Raw genomic sequence first — 21,388 nt, 5'->3', positions numbered from 1 at the left:
TTACTACTGAGCTGTCTCTCGGGCTCCAATCTTGTTTCTTTAAAGCAGATCTCCATATGTGGGGCCCAGGCAACTCTCTGATGCACAATATTCTTACTTCCAGAATTCTGGCTCTGTGACATTTCTAAACACCCCAGAGAGTGTTTGGAGAAAGATCTCCCTGGGGCACAGGTGGCTGACTTGTGAGCACTTGCCCCACAGTGTCAATTACACACACACACACACACACACACACACACACACACCCCTACCTGTGTCGGGGAGCCCCAAGCCCAACTTTTACCTGCTGAACTCATAGTTGAAGTTCACTGTAATGACACGGTTAAGTATATGCTCCCAAAAGGAAAGCGGGGGACCCTGGTACAGTAAACACCTTTGTAAGTTAGAGAATAGGGAGACAACTCCCTAAGTTCAAGTGCCTGGATAAAAGTCAAAATGACAAATAGGCCATCTGAAAGGATGGCACCATCAGGTGAGATACGCTAAGTTTCCTTGGCTGAAAACCATATAGCTATGGAAGAGACAGTCTGTTATACTTTAATCCAACTAGTTCCAAATGCTAGCCTCATGAACTATCACCAAAAACAGCTATACCAAAAGAATAGAAATTCTGTCAAAGTCAAAAAGCAGCTTTTAAAATTCAGACCATGCCATTCCTCTACTCAAAACCCTCAAATTGCTAGGCAGCATGCCTGTAATCTCAGTCCTCAGGAGGCAGAGGAAGGAGACCTATCTTAAATTCAGAGCCGCCTAGGCTAATCAGCTAGTACACCACCTGCCAGGCAACGCACCAGACCCTGTCTCAAAAACAAAACAAAAAAACCCCGAGTGGCTTTCTACTCGTTTGCTCAGAGGTGTTTTAGGTTGCTTCACTGTTGCTGTGATAAATTAAATTTAAAAAGGCAAAAAAAAAAAACACCCCAACTTGGGGGAATAAAGAGCTTATTTGGCCTACAGGTTACTTCAGACAGGAACTGAAGCCATGGAGGAACACTGCTTGCTGGCTAGCTTCCCGTTCAGGGTGTTCTCGATCTGTCCAGGCCACCAGCGACAGTGGGCTGGACCTTTTTCATATCAACATCAATCAAGACAGCCACACAGATTTACACACAGGCTGATCTAATGGAGGCAATTCCTTCAACTGAGGCACCCTGTCCCAGGGAGTGTCGAGTTGACAACCAAATTAACCACCACAGAGGCCGACAGTGGCCTACAAAACCAAAAACAGGATCTGGTGCTCTCACACCTCAATGGGCTCTTGTTTGCTCTTTTTCCTCAACTGCAGCCACCCTCGTAAATCTCCAGATAAATCTTCCTTAATTATATTTAGTAAGAAACTGAATGTAAAAATCAACAGCAGCATGGTACACCAGACTCCAGCTGACACTACTAATCCCAGCCTATCCACTACTTTCCGAACTATTTTGCTGCTTCCAAAGTCACATAACTTTCTCTTACAAAAGAAATTCCATGGGCTGGAGAGATGGCTCAGAGGTTAAGAGCACTGGCTGCTCTTCCAGAGGTCCTGAGTTCAATTCCCAGCAACCACATGGTGGCTCACAACCATCTGTACTGACATCTGGCGCCCTCCTCTGGTATGCGGGCAGAGGCAGAATGTTGTATACATAATAAATAAATAAATCTTAAAAAAAAAAAAAAAGAAATTCCACACATATACAGCAAGTTGACTTTCCTTTTCATCAGGAACTGGTGAAACAACTGGAAAACCTCTTCCTAGTAAAACGAGTCAAAATGAGAGCCAGAACAAGCTGTGGCTCAGAGACTGCAGCTTCACAGGGTACCTCAAACTACGAATTACACTGTGGAATGTTTTCTTAATCTATGATGATTGTCGTTTTTTTAGGCTTATTTTGTATGTATGAGTATTTTGCCGGAGTACACGTGTGTGTGTACACGTGTGTGCACCGTGTGCAGGTCTGTGCCCTTCAGAGGTCAGAAGAGGGCTAGGACTGGAATTACAGCTATGAGCTGCCATGTGGGTGCTCTCAGCTGTTGAGCCCATTCTCCAAGCCCTACGTCACTTTTTCACTAAAAATCTCAGGTGTCTGGTATTTCCATAACTGAATGTGTGCCACAGCTGGTTTTGCTATTATTAGTGCTTGGCAAAAATAATAAAATTTAAATGGCTCTGACATAAGGAACCCAATACACCATGCTTTGCATTTCAGCTAAGCAGTCGGAATGTCCTCTGTGGCTTTTCTTGCTAATCCAAATGCTGACTAGTTCAAACACCTGTCACGTTTTCCTGTGACAGTCGCTACTGCTTACAGTTCCAACTCAAATGCTGGTACTGTCATAATTGTTTAAATTATCATCATCCTGACAAAATTGTGGGTACCTTAGGAGAAAAGGCTGGCCCCTAATCAGCTTAGAACTCATCAATTTTTCTGGTGAGTGTATCATAAAAATGAATCCCAGGGTTTCTCAAAGACTTATTACCAAGAATGATTTGAAAGCCGTATTAAATCATATGGGACCTAAACAACTGCACAGTCTAGAAAATAAACTGACTTTCCAGGTTAAATAGCAAACTGAAGTTATATCTCAATCTAGAAATTCATTTTTGGAGATATTCACCTGACCCAGAGCAAACCTCACCCAGCACTTCCCAATTCCTTATTTTCTCCAACTTCTTGAAAATGCTTCATTCATGATAAAAGTATTTGGTAAATCATTTACAATTTGAGCAAAAGCGACTGGAATGCTATGCCCTCAACTTTAAGTAGGATACAGAAATTTCTACGTTCACTGCTATGAGCTCGGAACTCACTGTGCAACCCCTCAGAAGAGGAGCTGAGCTCTAGGTCTACATAAGTAGAGCCTGTCCCTACCAAGAAATAATTTTTTTTAAAGCTGCAAGATTCCTGACTATTTTCAATCCTTCATATTAAGTAAACTGCTTACGAACTTGCAGCCAGCAGTAAACAGCATCTCTTCATGGAGTGACTGAGGACAGAAATGAACACTCATCAACACTTACCTACTTCTTAGGCTCTCTGCAAACTTTCTGGGGGGGCGGGGGGGATGACGACAACAGCTTATCTCATTTTTAAGAGAGCAAGAAAAAGGCATGCCTCAAGCTCGTGTGCATCAGACGAGGAAAACTGTCCCACTAAGCTCCTTAGTCTTGGCTGCTCCTTCCAGAAAGGGGGAAGAACACATGTTCACAATCCTAGCACTAGGGGGGTAGGAGGACGCCTGAAACAATCAAGGCCAGCCTGGAATACTTCAACAATTTCAAACCAGCTAGGGACACACAGAAGGTGGAGGGAGGGGGAAGACGAGGAGGCCAAAATGAGGCTGGTGGAGCTCTTCCCTTCACTGACTGCAGCAGGGCAACGTCCCACAGGTAACACCTACACACTAGCTAAAGACAGGTGATGCACAGACAGACCAACTCACAACCACCAGACATGTCCAAATCCACCTAAAATAAAATGCACATGATCCAATTTAGGGTGTGAACAACCAAGAGACAAATCAACTGACTCTCACTTGTGGTCCTGAGCAAGGAATCCTAAATTCCAAACTCTCAGGCATCCTTCATCCCTTAATCTTGTTCCTAAAACTAAGATCCCATACTAGGGTATAACAACCATGAGTACATTTCACACTCGCAGCACTCTGTGAACCTAAATCACTTTTAGGCTTTTAAAGAAACTCTGGGGTCTGGAGAGCTGTTTTCGAAGAGGACCCACATCTGGCAACTCACCGCCACCCGTAATCCAACTCCAGCAGATTCAGTATCTTCTTCTGGAGCTGCAAGAACCTGCACCACAGACCTACGCCCACATACATGGGCCTTTTTAAAAACAGACCAAAAAGAAAAAAGGCTTTAAACTATTAGCATCCTTAAAGATCTTCCAAGTCCATCAAGATGGCTCAGATGGTAAAAGCACTCACAGCCAGTTTGATCCCCAACTCACCCATTCGGTAGGAGCAGACCGGCACAAAACGTCCTGACCTCCACAGGTAGCGCTCTGTGAAAGGCAGACTCACACTCACACAAAATAAACGTAAAGATCTCCCAAACTGTCTTTTAACTAATGACCACTTTAGAATTTAGATTCTGAAATGCAAGGAATTGGGGCAATTTCATCTTTGAAGTTGGATTCTATTCAAACATGAAACATAACCACCACCTCCTGTCAACTTCAAGTACTCCCTTCAGATTCTCACAGGTGACTCCAACAGCTGTCCACCCATTCCAGAGCTCCCCATGCAGCCAGGGAAACACAGGAAGTGCTTAAACATGTTTCCCTTTTCCTGGCATACTATTCAACTAGATGTCATGGCGAGCTGTTAGTTTACCATGAGTCATGGGTTCTTTTCCAACAGCAAATTTGTCCTCCACTACTTTTCAAGTCACCTTTTCCAAGGAAAAAATGACAATCTTGTGTGACAATCTTCCACAATTCCTACCAGCTAACTCAGAATCTTTTCACCAAAAATAAGCAAACGTAGAGACAGCACATATCGATAGCTTTAAATCATTTCCTGTAACTTCGAGGCACCCCCCCCAAAAAAATGCATTAAATCTTCCAAGTAGTCTTGTGAGTGAAAAGTTCAAGCAGAAATTTACGAAAGAATTTCATCCCATTTTTTTACTTCCATGTGCAGACCCTTAGCCATTAGAGGTGCTAAATATCTGAAACAAGCATCGGCCACCATCCATTGGAGTAACTGAGCAAACTAATCTACCATCCACGTCCCTTTTTTTACTTAAGAGCCTTGGGAATTACAGATCTTAGAAATTACACCATGACAAAATGTAGGGAGGGCTCTCAATGTTGAAATATTACCACCATACATAAGGCTTTGGGCTTTCAAACTCAGAGTCACAAAAGCTTACCATAGCATTTAACCCAGAAAGTTAACTGATACTGAGCCCACCCACCAGATTATACATACTCTCACTCAATCATGTAAAGAATTGAATTCTTTATTTGTGATATCCATAAACGTTGCTATTCTATGTTTCTATCCAGGAAGGCAATTTTCTCCTATTATCAGGGTTTTTTTTGTTTTTTCTCGTTTATAAACAACAACTTGAACTCTATTGCATGAAGGGCTACAAATACACGTTAACCAAGCAGAATACATATATTTTGTTTTACAACTTGCACCTAAAACCCCAGTACACATAGCTGCTTCAGTAGCTGTCAGAGCAGTTTGGGGCTACTGCCCGAGCTATGCAGAGCAGTTTACATTTTCAAATCTCCTGTAGAAAGAGACTAATCAGGGCTGTTGACCACACTCCTGTGCAGCCCGTCTCAGTCACACGGAAATGTGGAGCTTTCAAGTCTGCACATTTCCGATGGCAAACTGCTAAATCTGATGAAATTGTCCTCAACAAATCATCTTTAACCAACTGTCTTGCAGCTATACTGCCACTCAACCAGTAGATGGCGCTACACAGGCTGGACTTAAAAGGACAAAGTTCAGATCTAGGAAAAAAAAACATTTTTAAACCTGCTCCGGAAAAAAAAAAATCACCTAGTGTTCGGGTAAACATAACCCTTATTTGTAACCATTCATTACAGACAAACCAATAAGGATGAAACTAGGCCATCTAAAATAGTTTTAAACAGTTTTATATGAATGAGAACACATGCTTAAACACAAACTATTTCCTTTAAAACTACACAGTACATATTCTGAAGTAAATTCTCATAGAAAGAAGTGACCAACCATGTCAAGATGATTAGCTTACTCGCTTATTACAAGGCGATGGATGGATGCACAGAAACTTTAAACAGCCACATCCACCACTTCAAAAAGTTTTGACTCTAAGGGGTAAAGTCAACACATCACTAGCTGGGCAACGGGAAGAAAAAAATAACCCACAAGACCTCCTTTTAAGTTTCTCAAAGTACACATCAAAAACTAACAAAAATATCCTTGAAAACGATAAGGGGTGGATCCTAGGAAAAAAAATGTTAGACATGTACGGTCAAACACAATGATTTATTAAAAATAAAACGTAAAAATGATTTTTTTACATATGCTTCCAAATTCCAGGCATGGGATCCAAGTAGGTTTCATAGAAAACGCTGTAGCCAGGTATCAAGTCCTTACAACAAAGTAAACTACCCCCCGCCCAACCCCCGCCCAGGTTTTGCTACAGAATCAGCAAGTTCACTCCCTCCCACCCCCACCCCCCAAAAAAACACAAATTAAAACAAGACATTTTTGCTAGTATAAAAACGACCAAGGTCCAAGTAATAATAAAAAAATAGAGTCCATCAATGACTGTAACACAAAAATGTGTGTGTGGGGCCGAGTCCACCTTCAGGGGGAGACAGGCAGGCAGGGGGGGTGCCCCCCCCAGGTAAGCGGCTCCCCCGAGGGCACCTGGGGCGGGCGCGGAGGGGAGAAGCGCCGCCGCCGCCGCCCGGCATCCGCAAGCCGGCTTCTAGAACGAGCCTCCGCCGTAGCCGCCGCCGCCGTAGCCACCTCTGTACGGTCCACTGTTGCTGCGGCCGCCCCAGCTGCCGCCGCCGCCGCCGCTCTTCATCGGCCCGTACGAGGACTGGTGCTGGCTGTAGCTGCCGAAGCCGCCGAAGCCGTTGCCGTAGTCGCTGCCGCCGTACGAACCGCCGCCGCCGCCGCCCCCGTAGGCGCCGTAGCCCCCGTAACCGCCGTAGCTGTTGTAGCCGCCGCCGCCCTTGGCCAGCCCGTTCTGGTCTCGGCCGCCGCCGCCGCCGCCGCGGCCCCGGCCGCCGCCGCGCCCGCCCCGCGCTGCCCGCGCGCCCCCGCCGCCCGCGTGGATATCCTCCTTGGGCACCGCCTTCTTCACCTCCACGCGGTGGCCCTGGATCGGGTGGAACTTAACCACCGCCGCCTTGTCGGCCGCGTCGTGGCTCTGGAAGTAGACGAAGCCGAAGCCGCGCTTCTTGCCCGACTGCTTGTCGGCGATGATCTCCGCCTTCTCCACGGCGCCGAACTGCGAGAAGTGCTCGATCAGGTCGCCCTCCGCCACGTCGCCCTTGAGGCCGCCCACGAACAGCTTCTTCACCTTGGCGTGCGCGCCGGGCCGCGCCGAATCCTCCCGCGACACGGCGCGCTTCAGCTCCACCGTGTTGCCGTCCACCGCGTGCGGCGACGCGGCCATGGCGGCGTCCGCCTCCTCCACGTTCGAGTAGGTGACGAAGCCGAAGCAGCGGGAGCGCTTCGTCTGGGGATTCACCACCACCACGCAGTCCGTCAGCGTCCCGAAGGCCTCGAAGTGGCCGCGCAGCCCCGACTCGCTCGTCTGCACGTTCAGGCCGCCGATGAAGAGCTTACAGAGCTGCGAGTTCTCCATGTCGGCCACCCGGGCCCTGCCCCCGCCCTGCGCGCTCCGCGGCGTCGCCGTCGCCGTTAGCGGTCGCCGAGGCCTCTGCCGTCAGAGCCCGGGCCCGGCCGCCGCCGTCGTCGCCGCCGCCGCCGCTGCCGGCGGGGAGAGGGGCGGGAGGGGGAGGGAAGGGGCGCGCTGGCGGCCCGACGGCGAGCCGAGGACGCTGGAACCCCACCAGGGCAGCCGCGGCCGCCACCTCCGCTCCCCTGCCAGGGCACCACACAAAGAGGCCGCTGAAGGCGCGCGCACCCTCCCCGCGCGGCGCGTCACGCGCGACGTCGGGCCGCCGGCCAATCGGCTCCGCGCTCGCCTTCGTCCCGCCCCCCGCGCCGCAGCGCCGCTCTAGGCCGCGGCCGCCCCGCCCTCCGCTCCCTCGTCCGGGCCTCGCGCCGCGGGGCGTCCGCCGGGCCTTCCGCCTCCGCACTCTCGGTCGGCGCGAAGCCGCACGGCCCCGGGGCAGGCCCGCCCGAGCCCCCGGCGCGCAGCCGCCGAGCGTTTCCTCTTGGCCGCGCGGCTGTTCCCGCAGCCTCGCCTCCCTCCCCTCGCCGGAAGCCCCGGCCCGACTCCGCAGTGGCCTTCGCGCCAGCCCCTTGAGAGACGTGTCCGGCCAGCCAATCACCGCCGGGCTCTCGGACCCGCTTCCGTCTGCCGCGGGACGGGCGCGCTCCTCTTACGCGCTGGCCCGGCGCCCCCTGTGCGGAGCCTGCTGCCGCCGCCCGCATGCCTCGTCCTCGCGCGCCCTCGCGGCGCTGCTGGCCGTTCCCAACGGATCTGCCCCGGGTCCCCGCGCGGGCTTTTTGAAACCTTGACTGTTAGGACGGGCCCGCGCCTGGCGTCGGCTCCCCTCCCGGGGCGCAAAGATGGAGGGCCGAGGCCTGCCCCGAAGGCGGTTACTGGCCGTTTAGGTGGGCTGGTGGCCCGGATAAACTAGCGTGGCTCAGGCCCCATGCCAGAAGCGAGCCTGAGTGAAGTGACAACTCCAAAAGCCCTTCGGACCGGGACAGGGCCCGAGCCCCGGCCCGCGGTGGCCTTAGCGATGCTCTCTGCCCTGTCCAATGCTGCAGGCTCCTGCAGACATGCTCTGTACACGCCAGCCAGAGCTCGTTTGTTTAATCTGCCCCATCTATGCGCTGCTCGCCCAAGTTTTTGAGCCGGGCTTTATCTAGCCCCTGCTGGCCTCGAACTCGCGGGACGTTAGCCTCCCAAGCTAAGAAGTTGAACATTTTTGCTCCATGCCCACCGCCACCCCCGTTTGGGAATTAAACCCAATTTCACTAGAACTGTGCCCCCAACGCTCACGTTCCCCTCATTTTCCTCCCCTTCGCCCCTATTTCGATGCGTCCTGCCTCTCTCCACTGGGCTGCCAGCTTCATCAAAATGGACAGCTTCTAGCACATTACCCTTGTAACTAGATAATCCGTCACTGTACTAGGTGTCCACAGATAAGCGCTACCTACAACAAGGAAAATTGTTTTGCTTAAGTAGTGAAATGTTTTAAAGATACTGCCCAAAATTTGCATGCCAGGGTTTGATAGAAATGGGGGCGTGGGCTTGACAGCGTTTGGAAACAGGAAGGCTAAAGCATGGACATAACAGAAGCAGGAAACTCAAGGGAAGGAGCTGTGTTGGTGCCCAGATTCCCGTAACTGGAGTTAGAGGATTGTGTCACGTGGGTCCCGGGACTCAAACCCAGGGCCTCTGCTGCCAGAACTCTTCTGAGGTCTCTGTTTTTATGACATTTCTGATGACTTTCTCCCTTCCCTGCCAAGCCATCTCCCATCTCTTCCTTATTCTCCCCCCACCCCCGTTTTTTGGTTTGTTTTGTTTTTTTTTTGTTGTTGTTGTTTTTTTCGAGACAGGGTTTCTCAGTGTAGCCCTGGCTGTCTTGGAACTCACTCTGTAAACCAGGCAGACTCACAGAGATCCGCCTGCCTCTGCCTCCCAAGTGCTGGCTTAAAGGCGTGCACCACCACCACCCAGCTAGCCAGGCTGATCTTTTGACTATTGGATTGGAACTATCCATTGGAGCCTGGTGGGGTCACCAGGGGCACACAAGGCAACAGTTCTCTCTTCTTGAATCTGTTCGTAGCAAATAGGTCAAAAGTGAGACCAGGAACCCGCGAGCTCCTGTGCCATCCACGCCTGGCTGATGACGGGCCCCTTCTTGTACAGACCTCTTAGAGGCCTCCATAGGTGTGTCAGTGTGTAGCTGTGGTGGCTGTGTGAGAAGATGACATTTCCCTTCTATCTTCTGGCTCTTAGGTCCCCACACAGTGTTCCCTGAGCCTTAGAGGGCATTATGCCAGACTTTATTACAGGTCTCGGTAAACTCTAGAAGACCCGCCACTATTTCCTCCTAGACCAGAAGGGCAGTACTAGCCATTGTAAGCGGGATGCTCAGGCTCACATGGTGTGTCAGCTGAGAGACACCCCCGTATGTCACCCCAGTAAAGTTTCTCTCGTGATCTTTCCTTACTCTGTTCTAGTGGTGGCCGACCTGGTAACAGGATGAAGGGGGCAGCAGGCAGCAGCGACCCCCGAGCAGTTTGCGGGCTGGTCTTTGAGAGCGAGCCTGCCAGCTGCTCGCAGCTGAAGCCTCAGATACTCGGCCTGCAAGGGGACGGACGCTAGAGGGCGCCACCCACTGAGGCTCCCACCTGCGTGCTGCCCAGGCTGCCCACAATTCCTGTACTGTGTGGTGCCAAAGGAGCCTCCAGCCAGCTAACTGGCCATAGGTGGTAGAGATGGTCGACCAGCAACAATCCTTATGTGAAAGCTTCACACCCCAGTAACCAAAGCTAGGAGACAAACTCAGAGTATCAAGGAGCTCCCTGGGCTCTGCTTGTCTTGAAGATGTCCACTGGAGTCTTAATGCCTTAGACCAGTGGTTCTCAACTCGTGGGTCATAACCCCTTTAGGGTTGCCTAAGACCATCAGAAAACACAGATTTTACATTACAATTCATAACTGTGGAATAACAAGCTCAGGAAGTAAATAACTCAGTAACTTCAGGAAGTCCCACCCCATCCCCCCAGGTTCCCCAACATTCCTGCCATGCCCCAGGATGTATAGGCAGTGAGTTCTGCTGAGAGAAGAGACCAGCAGAACTGCCCCAGGAAGACAGTCTCCAGAACTGCCTGCACCTGCATGTTATGTGATGCGCTCCGGTCTCCTGGCTTCCCTGAGCTGTCTCCTGTTCTGGGGTGGCCATCTGGTGATGCAGGTGTCGAGGCACGTCTGCTTCTATCAGTAACCCCAATAAAACTTACCGGTTCACTAAGTCGGACCCCTATAATATCTTGAATTTGGTTTGTTGTTGGTTCCTTGTGCAGGGTGTGGAGATGTCTTCTCAGAGGTAGCATCATGTGACGCATATCATATGCCAGTCTTTCCACTGAAGAAACCAAGGATACCACCACATTAAGTTGTCCAAACTCCATCATCATCTGTACCATCTGCTTTCTTGTACAAAAAGGGTTAAGCCAAAGAATTACAATACTGGAAGTGGAATCAACCATGCCCACATCTTCATGAATTCCTTTGCTTTAAATATTTAAGAATCCAAGGAAGAGGCTGTCACTTTGATATCATTAATGTGCCTAGCTAACTGCATCTGAGGATAATCGTACTGTTTCTGTCAATCATTAACATAAACAACAGCAGTCCCATAAGGTTTTACCCCCTAGCGACTCTGGAGCTGTCAAGTGTTAATTAGTGTGAGTAATCCCGTGGTGTTTGCACACTAACATCACCTAATGAAGCGCTTCTTGGAAAGTTACACATCCCTGTCGCTTAGCAATGCATGACTGTAGATGCAGAGGAAACACCTACTGCTTGACCCCAGTTTGAATCTTTGTATTTGATAAAGGAAAAATCAAAACACGGAGTATCAACCTCGGTGTCTCGTTTGTGAGTGGCAGAAGCCCTCCCCTCTATCTCTAGATTCCCAGAGGGTCAAAGCCAATTCCCAAACTCATGTCACGCCCTGCACAGTTTGCTTCTGCCACCCCTGGTGTTCATGGTGTCCCATAAATGGACAGCTTTGCCCAAAGGACATAAAGAGATTGTGAGATCACCTGCTATGAGGGTTAATCTTATTTATTTTTCAGACAGGGTCTCTTTACACAGCCCTAACTATCCTGGAACTCTCTACATAAATCAGGCCTTGAACTCACAGAGACCTGTCTGCTTCTGCTTCCCTAGATCTGCTAGGATTTAAGGTGTGCACCACCACACCCAGCTATGGTGGTTAATCTTTATCATGAACTTGACTGGATTTAGAATGACCTAGGTAAGACTAGGTCATCTAGTCTGTGAGGATATTTCTAGAAAAAAAAGCTAACCAAGGAGTGAACTAACACCTTATTAGAAGTCAGCACCCACTCAGGGACTGGGAACTTGGATTGAATGATCCAGGCTAGCACCAGCTGAGCCCCAGCTTTCATCCCGACTCTCTCCTTCCTGACTGCAGAGGCCCTGTTGCCAGCTGTCTCTCGTTCTCCCTCCCGCCATGATGGACTAATCCCCTCGAACCGTGAGCCAAAATGAACTCTTCCCTCATTGTGTAGGTCCTGTGTTCTGTCACAGGCACAATTAACTAACACAGCTCTTCCAGTTTGAGAACCGCTTTACAGCAAGCACTGTGGGCGTAAAACTGAACCACTGCTTCGTTTGGTGAATGGACCATGCTGATGTAGTTGGGGATTTTTGTTCTTGATTCTCATGTCAGCTTCAAGAGGCAAAACCCTAAGTATGGGGCATGGAAATGCAGGAAATGTTCAAGGTGTTGGAGGGAATCAGAACCCAGTGAAAAGCTTTGCCTCTCTCCTGGCCCCTCTAGGCTGAGTCCAGTTTGAGCCAGTTGTGGGGAAAGATACATGAGGTCATAATTGGGACTATAACCTGATAGGGCTAGAATATCCTTACGAAAGGAGAGATGTTGAGATCTCTGCACTGGCAAGAAAAGAGGCCATGTGAGAACCCAGGGAAAGGTGGCCATCTACAAACCCAGAAGAGGATTCACCAAAACCCACTTTCAGCACTGTCTCCATCTCGCACTTCTAGCCTCCAGAACTATGAGAAAATTAATTTCTGTGTAAGTCCCATTCTGCAGGACTCACGCAGTGTATGAGCCGGGTGGTGGTGGCGCACGCCTTTAATCCCAGCACTCAGGAGGCAGAGGCAGGTGGATCTCTGAGTTTCGAGGCCAGCCTGGTCTACAGAAGCGGGTTCCGGATTCCTTTTGCTGGTTGTCCCCTATTTTTCTACTCTGAGGCTTCCCTTCTTTTTGTTTTGTTTTTCTTTAGTTTCGTTTTTCTGGACAGGGTTTCTCTGTAGATTTGGAGCCTGTCCTGGAACTAGCTCTTGAACTCACACAACCTCTCCCTCTCAGCATCCTCTGAGACCTGCAGTTCTCTGTGTAGGGCTAAGGTCCAATGACTTAGGGAGATTCTTCTTAAAGACTGAAAACAGGGACTGAAGAGGTAGTAGTTGAGAGAACTGGCTGCTCTTCCAGAGGACCCAGGTTCAATTCCCAGCAACCGCATGGTAGCTCACACTCCAGTTTCAGGAGATTTGACAGCCTTGCAAAGACACACATGCAGGCAAAATGCTAAGGTACATAAAAGTTTTTTAAAAAAAAATTTTTTTTTTTAAAAACCAACTTGAAAACAGAGGCCAGCAAGATGGCTCAGAGAGTAAAGGTGCTTGCTTCCAAGCCTGACAACCATAGTTCAATTCTCAGGACCCACAGATGGAAGGAAAGAACCGGCACCCACAAGCTGTCCTCAGACTGTGACATGTGCAAACTCCCATCCCCAAATGAATGTTCTAAACAATAAAAACCTGAAAGTAAATCAGTAGGAAGAAAAAGAGAGGGAGAGAGGAAGGGAAGGATAGAGAAGGGGAGAATGAGAGAGACAAAAAAGAGAGACAGACGGATGGGAGACAGAAGGGGAATAGAGAGCAGATTTAAGGGGGGCCCTGAGATAATAACATCAGAACTCTGAAACCGAACAGACAGAGAGGAGACAACAGCAAGTGAAAATTCCTGGGATGGAGCTGAGGGAAGGTCACAGGCTGAGCCCAGGTCCGTATGGAACGGAGCACCTCGTGAGGTCACAGCATAAGGGCATTTTACAGGGTCTGCAACACGCCTCTGCAAGGCAGGTGTTGTCCTACGCAGAATCAATAAGGAACCTGAGGCACAAAAAGACATTCACCATACAGCTTCAGAGTGGTCGGTGTAGCCGGGCGGTGGTGGCGCACGCCCTTAATCCGAGCACTCGGGGAGGCAGAGGCAGAGGCAGGCTGATCTCTATGAGTTCGAGGCCAGCCTGGTCTACAAGAGCTAGTTCCAGGACTGGAACCAAAAGCTACGGAGAGGGGCTGGAGAGATGGCTCAGCGGTTAAGAGCATTGCCTGCTCTTCCAAAGGTCCTGAGTTCAATTCCCAGCAACCACATGGTGGCTCACAACCATCTGAAATGAGGAGGTCTGGTGCCCTCTTCTGGCCTTCAGGCATACACGCAGAAAAAATATCGTATACATAATAAAAAAAAAAAAAAGCTACGGAGAAACCCTGTCTCGAAAATCCAAAAACAAAACAAAACAGAGTGGTCGGTGACATCCAGAGCAGAGCTGGGTGTCCACACTCTGGCCCTTGAGCACCTCCTGCTGCCTCCTGAGCAGGAGGTGGGAGCCAGGGAGCTAGACGCCAGCCGCAGCCAGGTTTGACTGGAGGATGAGGAAGCTGATAAGGCACAGTGACCATAGAATGAGCAGGGGAGATTCTGGGACTGCCCAAGACAGACAAGGAAATGAACTGAATTCAATCAAGACAAGAAGAAGCTTAAGCCATGGGGTGAAAGGGGCATCTAACTTCCTGAAATAAAACCTGACTTTGCATTTTGACTGATTGTTTGATTTCCCCTCTGCCTCCTCATTTTGCACTTTATTTATTTTACATGTGTGTATGTGTGCGTGTGCGCACTCGCTCATTCACATATGCATTTGCATGTGGAGTCCAGAGGGTGTCTGGGTGTTTTTTGAGGCAGGGTCTCTCACTGGCCTGAAGCTGGCCAAGTGGGTTAGATCGGATGGCAGGCAGGCCCAAGGACCCACGTGTCTCTGCGTCTCGAACACCGGGATTACAAGCACACACCATCCCACCTGGCTTTTTGTAAACGTAGGTTCTGGGGGTTGAACTCGGGTCCTGGACTTACAAGGCATGCACTTTACTGACTGAGCCGTCTCCCTGTCCTGCAATGGGGTCTTTAAAGAGGCGACTAAAGTAGAATAAGGCCATTCAGATGGGCCTACTTCAGTACTGCTAGTGTCCACGCAAGAAGGAGACACTGGAATCCATGTGCTCATACTGGCAAGACTGCGGGGAGGCATCAGGAGAAGGCAGCCACCTACAAGCCAAGGACGGCGAGGGGGATGACACCAACCACACTGACAGCTGGATCTCAGACTTCTGAGATCCAAACTGGTGAGAAAATACAATTCTACTGTTGAGGCCCCCAAGCCTGTGAGACCATGCTCCCACAGAAGAGCTCTCACCGTTGCCATGGCCAGGGGCTCTGACCTTGTTCATGGACACCTGTCCATACAGCTTGTGTGGATTTCCCAGGCCCATTGATTGAGGTAAATCATGACACTTCGTGATTTACCTGTAAATTCTGGTTCTTAATTGGTTTAATTCATTTTATATGTGTGTGTGGGTTGCCTGTACATTTTGCCAGAAGAGGGTTCCGATCCCCTGGAACTGGAGTTTTTGCTGGTTGTGAACCACTGTGTGGGTTCCCTGGTCCTCTGGAAGAGCATCCATTGCTCTTAACTGCTGAGTCACCTCTCCAGGCCGTATCTGTGATTTTTTTTTTTTTTTTTTTTTTGGTCAGGAGTTGTTTTTTTGAGTCAGGGTTTCTCTGTGCAGCCCTGGCCACCATCTGGGAACTTGCTCTGTAGCCCAGGCTGGTCTTGAACTCAGAGATTTGCCTGACTCTGCCTCCCAAGTATTGGGATTAAAGGTGTGCATCAACATTGCCCAGCTACCTGTGAATTCTTTAAAGAGTTATAGATTACATATATCCCTTAAAATTATATAAATCACTTAACATTGGGCTTTGAATGTTATTGCTTTTATTTATACTTACATATTTACATTATCCCAAAACTATCATTTTAATAATGCAGTGGCATAATCAGTAAAAACATGGAGCTGTCTTGAGTATCTCTTCCAACAAACTTCATGCTGAATAGTTCATCTGCCAGAAAGGTGAAAATAAAGTTTGTATTTTTTTTTAAGATTTATTTATTTATTATGTACACAACATTCTGCCTCCATGTATGCCCACACGCCAGAGGAGGGCGCCAGACCTCATTGCAGATGGTTGTGAGCCACCATGTGGTTGCTGGGAATTGAACTCAGGACCTGTGGAAGAGCAGCCTGGGCTCTTAACCACTGAGCCATCTCTCCAGCCCTAAAGTTTGCAATCTTACCCATTCCTCCTGTCCAGCTTCTGGCTTCAGCATGGAGGATAACCGGGGGCTCACCAAGCTCATCTTTCTCCGTGAGACAGACAACAGAGATACCCCATCTTGATCTGACTCCTGTCAACCTGACAAGAGTTGTGTCTCCTTCACCACACACATTGGAGCCCTGAAGAATCTGTTCTTCCTCATTTCCAAGCACACACTGGAGGGGGCGGGGTGGCTCGGGGTGGCCAGGGCACCCTTCTACCACAGGAATAAAGGAATACACGCTGAACAGAAAGCAAGGCCTGCCTGTGGAGCTGACCCAGTTCCTCACTTACAGTCAGACCTCACAGATAATAAGCCTTTCCAGGACACTCAGGAGCTAAACTGTTTTTAGTTAAATGGTTTTTATTATCACACTTCCAGTACATTATTAATATTAGAGAAACAGAAAAGCCCAACACCTTGTTCAACTCAAAGTAGAGCGGTGGAGGAAATGAAGATAGCAACTTGGAGAGCAGCAATCCTGGTGTGGCTTCACTCATGCTGCCCGCTCTCCGAAGAGAGTCCCCATGACGACACCTGCCACACCCCCAAACAGTGGGCAGCTGACTTACCTCAAATCCGTGTTTCCCTTCTGCCCTGGATTCTAATTTATGTCCCCTGTCTTCTGACACAGAGCAGAAAGCATTTTCGTTTATCAGTGTTAACAACTGGATCCTCTGTCAATGACTAAAATTACACCAAATTCACTTCCATCTCTAACAATTTGCTCACGTCTACCATTTGTTGCTCATTCAATGACCTTTGGCACTCGATCAAAATTTGTAGTAGCGCAGCTACATTTTACCTCAAGGCTCTGCTGGAGCAATCTCACCTGCCGCCAGGTCCCACTCGGTACCGGTGCCCCCCCCCGCACCTCTCACCCCCCCTTCTCTAAACTTCTCCAGCCCAGGGCTTCCCTCCCCTCCCCCAGCTTCTCTTCCCTGCGTGGCCCAGTCATTTGGCTACTGCTCTCTTGGTTCCCACGACCCTCGTGTCCTCCTCTTCTCTTCCTCGCTGGCTGTCCCCGCCACTGTCTCCTCTCATGCCCGGTCAGTTCTGCTGGCCATGTTCAGCTTGGGCTCTTCCAGAAGCCTCTGCTCTCTCCCTCCTATCTACAATGAAACCCTTCTTCTCAGCCATATCTAGGAGCAGGCATGTCCTCATTTTCTTTCTTCTGTTTTTGTTTTTTGAGACAGGGCTTCTCTGTGTAGCCCTGGCTGTCCTGGAACTCAGAGATCTGCCTGCCTCTGCCTCCCAAGTGCTGGACCCAGCACGTCCTCATTTTCATTCAACAGCAACATTTAAGTTTTCTATTAAAAATAATCCTTTGACCACAGAGAAACCCTGTCTCGAAAAACCAAAAAAAAAAAAAAAAAAAAAAAAAAAAAATCCTTTGTCTTCCAAAAGCTGCAGAGAAACCCTGTCTCGAAAAATAATCCTACATCTAGTCACCGTGTGACCGTCCCTCCTGTCACTTTATATTGATCTTCGCTCTAAAATGTGAGGGATGGAGCAGGAGGCGGCTATGGTCACCCCGTCCACGTCAGCAGCGGTGCACACAGCAATCCACAGGCCCCGCTTTTCACGCGCAGCCAAGTCTCTCATCCTCTCACTCTGTGTTTCCTGTGTCCTCTTTCTTTTTTTTTTTTAATATTTATTTATTTATTATATTATGTGTATAGCATTCCTTCCATGTGTGCCTGCAAGCCAGAAGGGGGCACCAGGTCTTATTATAGATGGCTGTAAGCCACCAAGTGGTTGCTGGGAATTGAACTCAGGACCTCTGGAAGAGCAGTCAGTGCTCTTAACCTCTGAGCCATCTCTCCAGCCCCTCCTGTGTCCTCTTTCAATGACTAAAATTACATCTAATAAAATATTAGAAATATTTATTTCTAATAATTTCTTAATTTCCGTCCGTCATTTGTTGTTCATTCAACAACCTCTGATATCTTGGGCACTCGAAGATTCCTTTATGAATACTCATTTTGATTTCTTTTTAAGATATAAAATCTAGGGGGCTGGAGAGGTGACTCAGTGGTTAAGAGCACTGACTGCTCTTCCAGAGGTTTTGAGTTCATTTTCCAGAAACCACATGGTGGCTCATAACCATCTGCAATGAGGTCTGGCGCCCTCTTCTGGCCTGCAGGCATACATGCAAGCAGAACACTGTATGCATAATAAATCTTTTTTTTTTTAAAGCTAGAACATCTATTTTTCTCTCACTATTACAGTCTTTTCTAAAAATTTATTTTATGTATATGTGCTTTGCAAAAATGTGTGTCTATGCACTGCGTGTGTGTCTGGTGCCGGCAGAAGTCAGAAGTTGTTATGGCCCCTGGGACTGGAGTTACAGATGGTATGAGCCATCATGGGGTTGCTGGGAATTGAACTTGATCCCATATGAAAGCAGTCAGTGCTCTTAACCTGGGGTGACATCCCTCCAGCCCTAATTTGACATAGTTTTAAACAGAAAAACAATGGAGAAAATTTTAGGTTATAAAGTTCAAAACAAATTATTTTTTAAATTATTTTTTCTAAGTGGGTCAATGGACAGATGTGTTCAGCAGCAACCAGTGGCGTCTGATTCCTACCATGCTGATGGTTCATGGAATTGAAAAGAATGCCAGAGCTGGGAATGGTGGGCACACCTTTTAATCTCGTACTCAGGAGGCATAAGCATTTAGTTGGTGAGTTCAAGGCTAGCCTGGTCTCCAGAACCAGCTCCAGCACAGCCAGGGCTACACAGAGAAACCTTGTCGCAAAGAACGCTCAGCTTCCACACTCACTGTCTCAGAGGATGGCACGGGCTGCATCCACTTGGAATCCAGAAACTGCTCTTGCCACTTCAACATCCAAAAACTGACTTCACATAGCGAGCACAAATAAAACAAACAAAACCCCACTATTCTGCAGTTAAAACTAGGAAAAACGGGAGTTTATGTCCTCTTGCCCAATTCCTATGTCCCTCTGTCCGCCTCACTCTTCCCCATGGTCTACACTACCCTCCTTCCCCATGGTCTACACTACCCTCCTTCCCCATGGTCTACACTACCCTCCTTCCCCATGGTCTACACTACCCTCCTTCCCCATGGTCTACACTACCCTCCTTCCCCATGGTCTACACTACCCTCTGTTGGGAAAAATTTTAGACCTAATTTAGAAAACAAAAATATCACTGAAGCACGAATCGAGTTTCTATTGTATCCTCTTTACGGAACAAAATCAAGGGTTAGAGAGATGCCTGGCTGCTTTTCTAGAGGACCCAGGTTCAAGTCTCTGCACCCATGTGGCAGCTTACAACTATCTGTGAATCTAGCTCAGGGGATCTGATACCCTCAGACAGACATGCAGACAAAACGCCAATGCACATAAAAGTAAAAATAAATCATTTAAAAATTATTTTAAAAAACAAACACGAAAGCAACAACAACAGCAAAAACCCAAAAAGGGTCTTAGCATATAGCCCAGGCTGGTCTAGAATCTGAAGAGCTCTGCCTGCCTCTGCATCCTGAGTCCTGGGATTGAAGGCATCACTGGGTACATTTGCCCATTGATCCACTTAGATAAAGACCACCATGCCCCCATTCCTCTCTTTTTGCTGTTCTCTGAGCCCAGGCCCTTGTATGTACTAAGTAAATGTTTTACTATAAGCCACACTCCAGCCCTCAGCATGTCTTTGTGGTCACTGTGTAGCCAAAGTCCATCTATCTACAGTCTACAGTGTGCCACAATGGAACAGTGGAACTCATGGAACTCTCAAGGCTTAAATTTATATATATTTATATAAATATAAATATATATATATATTTAATCCCACCTTTAATCCCAGCACTTGGGAGGCAGAGGCCGGCGGATCTCTGTGAGTTCAAGGACAGCCTGGTCTACAGAGCTAGTCCCAGAACAGCCAGGGATACATAGTGAGACCCTGTCTCAAAAAAAAAAAAAAAAAAAGAACAAGGGGGCTGGAGAGATGGCTCAGTGGTTAAGAGCATTGCCTGCTCTTCCAAAGGTCCTGAGTTCAATTCCCGGCAACCACATGGTGACTCACAACCATCTGTAGTGAGGTCTGGTGCCCTCTTCTGGCCTGAAGACATACACACAGACAGAATATTATATTCATAATAAATAAATATTTAAAAAAAAGAACAAAAGCATACATAAGGTTAGATACTTGGATGAGATTTTGTCCATGGAGCTAAAGTTGCAAAGCCTCAAAGAGAAGCTGCTGTTGACCCCGTGCCTGCTCAGCTCAGAGAGCCCTGGGGGAAAGAGCCTCTCTCCTCCTGTTGTCACTTCCTTTCCAACACTTTTAGGTTAGAGAAACACTCTAGCTTTTAGGGTAGAGAAAATAAGAAAAACCAGGCCCTTTGAGGCAGTATGAGCTTGCCTGGCATTGATTTCTGAGTATATAGCAAATCCTCTCTCATTTGTTTTCCTGTGGAAAATACACAATTAAAGACACACTGAGTTTGAGCCAGGTGGTGGTGGTACACACCTTTAATCCCAGCACTCAGGAGGCAGAGGCAGGCGGATCTCTGTGAGTTGGAAGTCAGCCTGGTCTACAGAGTGAGTTCCCAGACAGCCAGGGATACACAGGGAAACCCTGCCTCGAAAAACCAAACCAAACTGAACCAACCAACCAAACAAACAAAAATAAACAGAACACACACTGCATTTTACTGGAAAATGTCTTTTTGTGTGTGTAAGAAATCCCTGACAGACACTGAGAGAGCTAGAAACATGGGGTGATGGAGATCTAAATTATCCCTCTGTCTATAGTGGGAGTTCCAGGACCACCAGGGCTACACAGAGAAATCCTGTCTCTAAAACAATCAGAAAATAATCCCACCATGTGAGTCTTACTAGGAGCCATTTGGCTACGTGGTTGGAAAGGAGAGGCTTTGCTTCCTACGCTTGCCTTGCTGAGACTGCCTCCTAGAGACAGGAAACTCTAGGAAAGTTTGGGGATGAACTCTGAGGTCAAAAAGCATCTTGGGCAGTGTCAGATGTGTGTGCTAATGCTGTGCCCTTTGTGGTCAGCTTTAGGGCGGAAGTGATCACGTGACTAGTACATCATTGAAAGGCCCCACTGTGGTAGCCGACTCTCCCCTTGACCATCACCCACCCCACCAACCCTACTCTCTGCCTATCTGGAACTACTTGGTTGTAAACGGCATGCTTGTCCAAGCTCAACAGCTTTATACGGGTGCCTCTCTTGGCTTTAAGTAAAGTTCCATAGCCGTTTTAATGTCACGACTCACACAAATAAGGATAATACCCTTGACCTGGTGGTAGCAGTGGTGGCGCACGACTTTAATTCCAGCACTTGGGAGGCAGAGGCAGGTGGATCTGTGAGTTCGAGGCCAGCCTGGTCTACAGAGTGAGTTCCTGGACAGTCGGGGATACACAGAGAAACCCTGCCTTGAAAAACTAAAAAGAAAAAAACTTAAAAATCTGCATCTGAAGAAAAGGCTAAGTAGGAAGGACTCACGTTGGGCTCCCAGAA

The 21,388-nt window shown here is 48.4% G+C and overlaps 1 protein-coding gene across 1 annotated transcript; it reads right to left on the bottom strand.

Moving 5' to 3' along the window:
* Positions 1 to 4,947: 4,947 nt before the first annotated feature.
* LOC121453562 (heterogeneous nuclear ribonucleoprotein A0) lies at positions 4,948 to 7,591 on the bottom strand. Its single transcript, XM_041660430.1, has one exon. The coding sequence runs from the start codon at positions 7,325 to 7,327 to the stop codon at positions 6,437 to 6,439; it is 891 nt and encodes a 296-aa protein (XP_041516364.1). The 5' UTR covers positions 7,328 to 7,591; the 3' UTR covers positions 4,948 to 6,436.
* Positions 7,592 to 21,388: the final 13,797 nt, after the last annotated feature.

The sequence above is a fragment of the Microtus oregoni genome, unplaced genomic scaffold (genome assembly GCF_018167655.1).
Source record: "Microtus oregoni isolate MIOR12 unplaced genomic scaffold, Mior012 000011F_ref0000422, whole genome shotgun sequence".
NCBI lineage: Eukaryota > Metazoa > Chordata > Mammalia > Rodentia > Cricetidae > Microtus > Microtus oregoni.
This window is presented reverse-complemented; position numbering and strand designations above follow the sequence as displayed.

Coding starts and splice junctions, on each gene's coding strand:
- LOC121453562 (XM_041660430.1), bottom strand. CDS start 7,327: ATGGAGAACTCGCAGCTCTGTAAGCTCTTCATCGGCGGCCTGAACGTG.